Source organism: Neovison vison, chromosome 11, assembly GCF_020171115.1.
Source record: "Neovison vison isolate M4711 chromosome 11, ASM_NN_V1, whole genome shotgun sequence".
Lineage (NCBI taxonomy): Eukaryota > Metazoa > Chordata > Mammalia > Carnivora > Mustelidae > Neogale > Neogale vison.
Genome location: NC_058101.1, coordinates 8,372,202 through 8,382,373, shown reverse-complemented (window position 1 = coordinate 8,382,373; position 10,172 = coordinate 8,372,202). Strand labels below are relative to the sequence as shown.

The 10,172-nt window shown below is 44.5% G+C and overlaps 1 protein-coding gene across 1 annotated transcript; it reads right to left on the bottom strand.

Annotated features, from left to right (window-relative positions):
• Positions 1-244: 244 nt before the first annotated feature.
• LOC122889798 lies at positions 245-9,821 on the bottom strand. Its single transcript, XM_044225216.1, has 4 exons — positions 9,556-9,821; positions 2,025-2,146; positions 781-1,676; positions 245-509 (listed from the first exon to the last, which is right to left on the bottom strand). Exons 3-4 carry the CDS (start codon positions 1,671-1,673, stop codon positions 245-247), a joined length of 1,158 nt encoding a protein of 385 aa, XP_044081151.1. The 5' UTR covers positions 1,674-1,676; positions 2,025-2,146; positions 9,556-9,821.
• Between the last annotated feature and the right edge of the window lie 351 nt (positions 9,822-10,172).

Here is a 10,172-nt window from a genome sequence, read left to right as displayed (position 1 = left end):
GAGAGTTGTGCAGCCTCGCGGAGGTGGGGCAGTTCGTCTGGTGAGCTAGTGGGAGCCGAGGGTGAAAAGACGGTTTGGGCCACATCTCGGCCGGCCTCGTCTGAAGGGCAGCCGGACGTCATGGACAGATTTTGTTCAGGGGAGAGAGGATTAAGGCAACGTTCGTGGAAGCACCATCAAAAGCAGAGGCTGGTGGATGACAAACAGGACAGAGGGGAAAATAATGCAGGGCTTTTCCTCTGGACTAGACTTTGAGGGTCAAAGGTAGACGCCTGCCCCCAGCTGAAGCAGAGCGGCTGGGAGGGGAGGTATAGACGGGAAAGACCGACTTGAGGCGTGACAAGGCCCCCACGCGCAAGGCTCTCCGAAGCGCACGCAGCGAGGGCAGCGCGGGCCGGTGCGCGGACCCATGCAAGTTGGGCCTGTCCCGCAGAGCAGCTAAAACCGCGCAGTCCAGGGCAGGGGACCCCCAGAGCAGGCCGATCCGTCGGGTCCCCGCTCCCCGGCTCCTTCCGCAGAAGTCGAGCCGCAGATGGAAAAGTCTGGGGAGTCGTCCCCGGCTAGCCGGCTAGCCAGGAGGGCATTTTCTCATTCCTCAAGCGTCCAGGTGTTCAGAAAGGGAGGGTGACATCCGGACCGTCTCGGCCACTCCTCCCCCGGGGCCTATTGTGACACTGGCCTCCTCGGACCTCGCCCCGGGGCCGCGGCCCCTCCTCCCCGAACTATAAAGGTCGCAGCGCCGGGCCGCGGAGCTCACTCGCCGAACACACCTGGCGTCACGGGGCCGCGGCCGTCGGGTGGCCCGTCCAGGCTCTCCGCCGCGCTCCAGCCGCCGCGCCGCCGCCCGCGGGTCCCGCCCCCGCCGTGCGCTCCCGCCGCCTCGGCCCCGCAGCCCGTGCCCCTGCGCCGCTCGCCGCTCGCCGCTCGCCGCGGGAAGGAGGATGGAGCCGCGCCGCGCCCCCCGTGCCCCCCGCGGCCCCGCGCTGCTGCTGTGCCTGGGTAAGAGCTCGGCGCCCCGCCCGCCGGCCTGGGCGCTCCCGCCCGGCGCTCGCTCGCCCCCCGAGGCTGGGGCGCCCTCGGGTTCGCGGGACGCCGCGGGTGGGGCGCTCCCGCCGGGGGAGGGCAGGGCCGTTGCACGGGGTGGGCCGGGGAAGGGGCGCGGGCTGCCGGAGGTCTTTCACTGAAAAGCGTGCGGTTGCCCTCAGTGCTCGGCAGCAGGACTTCGTGCCGCTCCGTGCCAGGCCGAATAAAACGTTGAAAAGCCTCATTTCTTTCTTTTCGAAAACTGACCGTTCTAGAAATCCGGAGACCGGGGAAGCCCGGTTAACATTCCGGGTTTTGCTCTGTCTCGTTGGGGGGAGTAGAGACCAGAGCCCTGCAAAAGAGACCTTTTGGTAAGAAGTGCTTTTCCTCCCGTCTTGGCAGTTTTCTCCATCAAGTCTGGTCGAGCTTCTGGGGGCGCTGGCGTATGCGGGGGCAGCTTTGCGGGAGCTCCGGGGGTCACAGATTAAAACGTTGCTCTTGAGAACCTGGAGCTGGAGGGGCCTGGGCGGGTCCTGGCGGGGCTGCCAGCTCCTGCACCGCCAGCACCTGGAGGTTTCTGATTTCCTCCGGAAAGCCCGCGCCCAGGGAGGCCGACCCGCACTTTTCTCTTGCTGCGTATCGCTGCCCATAGCCTGTAATTGATAAGTGCATTTTAATGCCTGCTTTTCTGTATTTGAGATGATTCAGTTCTTGTGAATGGGAAAAAAAATCCTTCGTGACGCCTCTGGTTTGAAAAAAGATACATGGTTTTTCTCTAATTCCCCACATTTCAAGAAGAATTAGGAGGTGTATAGGAAAATTTTAATAAGGAAATAAAAGTTGCCAGCCACACATTCCTCTTGGGGTTGCAGTGGGGCAAATTCCCCTAACAAATTAACTCTACCTATGCAGGATGTGACAGTTAAATTATTATTTCGACACGCCTTATCTGAGGGCTTGGAGACCTAATGACACGCATACTATGCATAGTTGGGACTTACTTGTACACGTTTAGGAAGAGAAGTAGAAACTGGATCTGTGGTGTCTGCCAAAACTGCTAAGAATGACTTGCTAGAAGATTCTGAGTAAATAATGTGGCTTTTCTATCTTTGTTTTGAAGGCTCTGTGAAAGGAATACAATTAATTGGAAAGGTGACAGGCAGTCTTCCTAGAGTTAGAAATTAACCTAGAGGTCAGAATGGCTCAGTGTTTTGTTTTGTTTTGTTTTTTTTCCTTCCACCTGTAGGGTTGCATCGGAACAATGTCTGTGTCTGTTCTGGGTCACTCATTGAATATTCTGATTTGAGACAGCAAGAGCCTATGAATAACCTGGTTACTACCCACCTAGAGAGTGTGTTGTGTGTGTTTTTGTTGTCATGAAAGTGTTTAACTTCTTTATTGCATTACTTAATTATAGTTCACCTATTTCATCAGCTGCCAAGCCCATTTCCAAATGAGCTAGGTCAGTTTCTGTTTTCCCAGTTTGTTTAGATATTTCTCTGCCACTAGGAAAGTTCCTGTTTGAAGTTCTCTATCATCTCTCTATATCCTAATCGGGTCTGCAAGTCCAGTAGTTTTATTCTAAAGCACATGGAAAAAAGACAAGGCTACCTGGCATTTCTGAAATTGCCTCCCCACGCCAAACAAAAGATTACCTAGAAATACTTTTCCCAGATGTCTGTTCTTGGAAAGAAATTTTTTTTCTGATTTCACAAATATTTTGTTACTTTTTTGTGTGTGTGTGCAACTTAGGTCTCTTTATGACTGTGGGAGAAAATGTAGATGACTTCAGCTCATCCTCTTGTCTCCAACACATGTGGACTTAAATTGCTGCACATTCACACGATCAGTTGGTCACTTTTACATTTCGTAAATATTTGATATTGATGTTCTTGCTTTCTGTAGTGGGAAAGTATGACCCAAATTCCCGCAGAAAAGTAGGGCTGAACTGAGAAGGTTCACACTTGGATTTGCTGGCACTTTTAGCTTACTGAAAACTATGTAAAAGGGTTGAGGTTCTCCCAACTAGATAACACACTTCTAAGTAATCTACAATTGTAGAACTGAAATACCGTTTTTAATTTTGTGACTGCTCCAGAGCAAAGAAGAGAAATTTTCATCTTGAGTTCTGCAATTAATGTTTAGAAAGGCTCCCTATCTAGAAGCCCACACTTTCATTGGTACCCAAACGGGCTTCTGAGTATGTTCCTGAACACCATCTCCAAGACAGGTTCGTCCTACTTCTTTGTACAGCAACTGAGACTGAGCAGAATAAACATTCTTGCCTGAGAATATGAGAAGCACAGGTCTCAGTAAGACATTGCTTCAGCTCAGAACTTTACTGTTGACTCTGAGGGCTTATGAACTGCCTGAGTGTGGACACCACCTGCTTGCTTTCCTCCAGCATCTTACCATGTAAACAGTCTGGGTGACTGGGGTGTGTGGTTCAGCACGGGGGCCCAAATCCAGGAAGTGGGAAAGAAATGAGCAGAGCTCAAGAAATGCGAGCTAGCCATGTTGTGTGGCAAGTGTTTTAGAGGTATCATCTCATTTATTCCTTAAAATCACTGTATGAGGAGTGCCTGGGTGGCTTAGTCTGTTCTGCTTTTGGCTCAGATCATGATCCTGGGGTCCTGGGATGGAGCCCTGCGTGGTAGGGCTCTCTGCCCCGTGGGGAGCCTGCTTCTCCCTCTCCCTCTGCCTGCCGCTTCCCCTGCTTGTGCATGTGCTCTCTCTTTGTCAAATGAATAAATAAAATCTTTAAAAAAATTATTATTGTATGAGGTAGGTATGATTAGCCCTGTGATAAGTGAGGAGACGAGCCCTAAGTGAAATCCAATGCATTACAAGGATTTAGAAATAGTAAACAGTGTGGTTGTTCTGGAAAAATGTGTGAGGAGGCAAAGGGGCTTAATTATCAGAAGCAGAATATAAATTACAGGTTCTAAGGAGGAAGTTTCAGGGTGGTCTGGGGGCTGCCCCAAAACTTTAAACCTGTTATGGGGACAAGCATATGTATAAGAATGGTATTTTATGGTATCACTCAAAACCAGGCCCAGAAAGCACATGACTATTTTCTTGAATAGTTGAATTTTTACTTAACATATTTCAGCATTTTTCATCAACACGGTTCCCAGGAAATGGCTTTTTCCCCCCCACGTAGTCCTTATATCACTTGATTGAGGCCTTATTTCTGCATTTGCCTGATGTATATTAAGTCAATCAAACAAACGGAAGGGTATCTATGTCTTTTTTATTCTTTGTATCTTTTTATAGTGTTGTGAATTTAATGTAGTATTATTAAGGGACTAAGTTGGAATCTACAACACGTTTTTTTTTAAAGATTCATTTATTTGAGAGAGAGAGAGAGAGAGAGAGAGAGAGCAAGTGCTGTGGAGGAGGGGCAGAGGAGAGGGAGAGAGAGTCCCAAGCAGAATTCCCACTGAGCCTAGAGCCCACATGCTCTGGATCCCAGGACCCCGAGATCAAACTGAGCTGAAACCATGAGTCAGATGCCCAACTGACTGTACCACCCAGGTGACCCTGTAATATATTTCTATTAACACTGAGGAAATAAAAAAAAAGACAATTGTTAAAAATTGTTAAAAAAAAAGACAATATTCACTTTCAGTTGCTTTGGAAACATTGAATTTGAATGCCTCCGTCCATTTTTGCCCAAGAATCTTAGATTTCCTGGTTAATGATCAGTTAAGAGATGCAAATGAAATGTGAGAAACCCTCTTGGAAGAGGTGGTAAGTTAAGGCGTGGTTCCCACAACTCTCAAGCTTCACGCTGAATATAGGCTATGCAAATAGTCTAAGTAATACGGCTGTGACTGCTTTTGGAAACATTCCTTTGGAGACAATGGGAAGACTCCCCAGAGCCTTAATAGGAGAGATCTTTAGGGAGGAGCACGCTGACAGCCATCACCTTGGTATGGCAATTCTGGGAACTTTGAAAAAACGAAGTAATACAACTGATTCCGTGTCCTCTGACAGCGCAGTTGATGAAAAGTTGGTGTTTAGTTACAGGGCAAATAAAGGTTCAGTGACATTCTAGGTGAAAGCTGTGATTTTGTTAACAAGGACACTATTTATACTTAAAATTATAAAATAAATTATAATTTCTTTTAAAGATTTATTCATTCATTGCAGAGAGAGCGAGAGAGCAGGGGTGTGGGGGGGAGGGGCGAAGGGAGAAAGAGAGAGAGAATTCCAAGCCAACTCCGCTCTTGGAGCTGGTCTCAAGGGTTGATCTCAGAACAAGACCAGCACCCCAGCCGACACCAAGAGCCAGATGCTTAACCGTCTGAGCCACCCAGACACCCCTATAATAGTATCTATGATACACAAGACAATTTGATAGTTGTCCCAAAAGAAATGTTAACCCATAATTTCTTAGGTCAAAAATACTGAATTTTCAATTTGAGGCATGAAAGTGAGTGAAAAACAAATCCTTCTGAAAATACCCTCGGGATAAGGAGGCGGAAGCCCCCTTCTCATATATATAGATAAACACACACATGTTTATATATGTCGAACCTTATAGTTTTGAGTCAAGAGACCTAGTGTAAAGAACAGAGTCCGTACCTCTGTTCCTTTATTTCATACTTTTAGGAAGATTTATTGCTCTTTGAGTCTCAGGTATCTCATCTGTAAAGTGTTTTCAGGTTATTGTATATAGATGTGACAAATATAATGCTATTATAAAATAATAAAAAGCACTTTTAAAATTAGAGCTATTATCATCATCAAGTGCTTTCTTTGAAAAAGCCTCATCGGATCCCAACAATAATGCCCTTTTTAGCTAGGAAGCGTCTTATCAATTCCATTTTTCAAATGAGAAAACAGACTTCCAAAGAAGTGAGTAAGCCAGGTTGTAAGGTTCGGTGTTTGAACACGCCATGCCCTCTGCTGTGTCCGAGCTCACACTGTACTTTTAGCGCAAGCTCTACTCATCCTTTAAGACTGAAGAGAAGTTTCAAGCCTTCTTAGTGACCTGCTCCTCCTTCCTCCCACCATCCCCAAGTGAACCCGCAGCCTGCCTCTCTCTCCTTTGCAAGGTCCCCATCCCTGGTCCTACCCTTTTCACATTCGACTGTACGCATCAGCCCTGTCTCCTGACTCCTGCCGTGTTTCTCTTTGACCGTCCATATTGTTATTGACTAAAATGCTCTACGTGATTGTTGGCTGCATGATTGGAATGGTACTTTTTTTCAGAGTCCTCACCGCTATCTGTAGACTTCCAAACTGTTTTCTGAAAATGTGCTTGAGAGGCAAAATACTTTGAGACTAAGCAATGGTTGTTGAAAATTCAATTGTGTTTAATAATAAAGTTTAATATTTTTTCTTCCCTGTTTTTCTTTTTTCTGTCACTTAATATAGTTTGTATTCGCCGATGGTATGCCTAATAAAATTCAAGCATATCTGCACTGTGTGCTTGTGTGAGAGAGAGAAAGAGAGACAGAGAGGAAGCCATCAAGCAGTGATATGACTGGACGATGGATAGTAAGAGAAAGAGAAGTATTGTTTTAGACATGAAAGCAACCTTAGAGTAATCTAATCTAAATTCCATTCCCCCCTCCCCCTGGCCCAGTCTACCCCATTCCTGAGGTCTGTTTTCAGAGATAAGGAAACCCAGGGGCAGGGGGATGACAGTATTACCTGGACAAGAAGTGGACTCCATACCTCACAGGTTTAGTACAGGTTTTTTCTGCCTTGGCTTTATTTACATTATGGACCAGGTAATTCTTGGTTACCGACTCTCCTACGCCTTGCTGCGTGTTTAGCAGCAACTTCCGTCTCTAGCCACTAGATGTCAGTAGTGTGTACCCAGTCGTGACAGACAACAATGTCTCCAGACATTGTCCAATGTCCCTGGTGGACAGTATTACTCCAGATTGAGAATCACTAGGTTCGTGTATTTGCCATTGCTATAACACATCACCACTCATAATTCACAGTCTGAATCAGTGCTCAAGTTGCCAAGGCAAACAAAATTAATATTAATGGTAAGCTGGATGCAAATACAAAATCAATGCTAGTGTTTAAAAAAATCAAGTCGGCGTTGGGGAGGGTATGGGAAATGGTGAGTGCTGTGAAGTGTGTAAGCCTGACGATTCGCAGACCTGTACCCCTGGGGCTAATAATCCATTATATGTTAACAAAAATAATAAATTTTAAAAAAGCAAAAAAAAAAAAAAAAAAGTCAAGTCAGCAATTTTTATTGCTGAGTTTAGCACCAGTTTCCCTGAAGAAAGATGACTCTTTATACCTCTTACAATCATTGTGTTGCTAACCACCCCGTGCTTCCTTTTAAAACTCAGTGCTTTCTTGGATCCCACCACCCTGAACTTCTTTTTCCTCCAGTTCCTTTGGCCATTTCTATCCTTTTCTCATCACTTCTTTCCCCAAGTTCTAGTATTTTCCATTCCATATCATTTCCCTTGGAACATGTGAATGGCTCCTATGCCTTTAATGGTCATATTTCCATATATGACTTTCAAATAGACTGCATAAATGTATTTGTCTTCTCTTATTTAAGAATGGTATTCCCAAATGTCTCCTAAGTAGAAACAGATTATATAGGAACTACAGCCTCAAAGCCCTTTACTCATGAGGTCTTTCCTTCCTGTCCACTAGCTGCCACCACAAAACCACTGTTCTGCCGATGTCTTCTACTCTCTATGGCACCACCATCCTTGGTATTTTCAGAAACGTGGCATCACCCATGAATTCTCTCATTTCCTGTACACCCACACATCTCTAGCCTGTTAACTCAGTTGAGGACAGAAACTCTGTCTTCTGCATTTATATTCCTTTCAGCATTTTGTTCAATCTCTTGTATACAGAAAAACATCAATATTTATCGGACAAATATAATTTAAGATACGTGGTTACTAGGAGTCAGTCTAGGCTCAGGGGCTCCCCTTATTTCCCATTTATGGGGCATAACTAAGCCCTTTCCACTCTTTCCACCACAGTTGCATATGTGTTTCTCGCTGAAGTTGAAGTTTCCCGTGTTAACCAAAAAATACATTTTCGCAAAGTAAAATTTCTTAGAGCTTCCAAAGTGCTAGTTGCATTATATAGGTTCTATGAAAGAAAAAAAGTAATTGACTTTGAGGCTTTTAAAATTACCTTTTATGTACCCATTTTTTGATGTTCACTTATTTAAAACTATTTTTTTTATTTCACTTTCAATAGTAGGCTTCTATAAAGAATGAATGATATGCTCGTTGGTATGCTTTTAAAAATACCATTAAGTATTCAAAGCTTCAGACTACAATATGGCCATGATGAAAAGAAGGCCAACGGCAAACATTCCATACTGTTGCTCCTTTAGAAGATTTGTCTTTCGATATAATAATCTAATAATAATTTCAATGTCTGAATTGGGTCAGTAGGAATGGGTGTGGGAAGCAAGATGGATGGGACTGAAGGTAGGAAGGGTTATAAAAAGACTCCCCCACGGAACTCTTGAAGAAAAAAGGATTTTCAATAGAACATTTGAAATACTACTCTAGAGATGAATCTTTGGCTTTTAGAGAATGGGAGTCCCATATGGAGAGCTCTTCATCCCAAAATTCCAAACACCCAGATGAATATAAATTGTACCCTTTCCACGAGAGTTGATATGCATTCTCAGGAGAGCACTTCCATTATGAATAAGATATGCATCTTTAAATCCATTTTTAGGTAAAATAAGCTATATCTTCACATTTTAACTCACTGATTTCATGATTGAATAGCTTTAAGTATGGTCTTGTATGCACACTAAAATGTATGAGCACACTGAAGTATGATTTAGGAATTACTTCTAGAATTGAAGAGTATTATTTAATGCCTATGAATTAAAAAGCATAGCCTATTAAATCGTTTCTTGCCATCTGACAAGAAGATTCTATGGCTACCTTTTAAAACTCAAAATTAAAAGAAGTACTTATTTGTAACATACCAATTTCTGGTTTCATCCTGTGTTATTTGAAATAGTTATAGTTGGTTTTTACATTTATTATTTAAGGAAGCTTAGTTATAAGGTTAACACTGAAAAACTGTAGGAAGAGGATGGTGGCTGGAAAAAGGCAAGGTTTATATTCTCTCTCTCTCTCTCTCTCTTTGTAGTTCTCTGAAAAGTAGGCTGTTACTAAGAAACACTGACAGTAGTTCTTTTCAGGATCTGTTGTGCCAAGGTGAAGCCAGACCTTTTCTAATACTGGATTTTAATCTTAAATGAGAAGGCATCTGGATATGTGGAAGGCTTATTCACCCACAAGACCCTACAAGCCTCCTATGCTACATACAAATCCTAAAATTATAGTCTGCGTGGAAGAAGGTAGGAAACTAACAGTCCATGAGCAGGGGAGGCATGTGACCACACCAAAAGTGTGAACAAAGCGGATTTTGCTCCCTGTTTGGGCTGGGCGAACATTATGATTCATTATGAGTTTACTGTTCTGGTCTAAATATTCTAAAAGTTCAAAGTGGGAAAATGAGGTGCATTCCTTTCATTCTGTACTGATCTCATTTTACCTGGGCTCGCTCTGATTTGCTTCGTTGTTATTGGGGAGAGCCGTTTTATCCCTGAGAATTGCCAGTTGACTTCACAGAATCGGCCAGTCGGTCAACCGATCACCGGATCCCAGGCTCCTTCTAGATGAGCTTGTCTGTGGAGTCGTGAGGAAGGCAGGTCAGAAGAAACCATGTGAAATAAAGACATTTCCCACCTCTGGCATTCCCGTTGGGCAAGCACTTCTTAGTGGTTGGGGGCCCACAGCATTGAGTGCTACCCCCATTCGGATGAAGATCCTCCGCCTCTCCCACGCACGGGCCCCAGCATTGTGTAAGGATGTAGGCTCGGCCCTGACTCACAAGCAGAGGTGATTTGTATCCTGTGAGTCACCTACACCACTTCCTGCTGGCACATTTGCGATGTCATTGAAACACAATCTCTGAAAGGTGAAGGCGGAGAGATGAAGGGGTGTGCTTCGAATTCCTAAAACTCATTTGGGGATTTGACAGAAATAATGGCCTCTAAAGGAATTTTGACTTTTATAGCATTATTGGAGCAGAGTCCCAAAAGCCAGTTTTTGAGTTTCTAGATCATTTACCCCATACCACCTTGCACACAATTCCTCTATATTTTATTC

What these genes read in the sequence shown, in the direction of transcription:
- LOC122889798 (XM_044225216.1), bottom strand. Translation starts at nt 1,673, where the DNA reads ATGGGCAGCGATACGCAGCAAGAGAAAAGTGCGGGTCGGCCTCCCTGG. An exon ending in CACCCGACGGCCGCGGCCCC is followed by an intron (nt 510 to 780) that starts GTGACGCCAGGT and finishes CTTCTGCGGAAG; the next exon opens with GAGCCGGGGAGCGGGGACCC.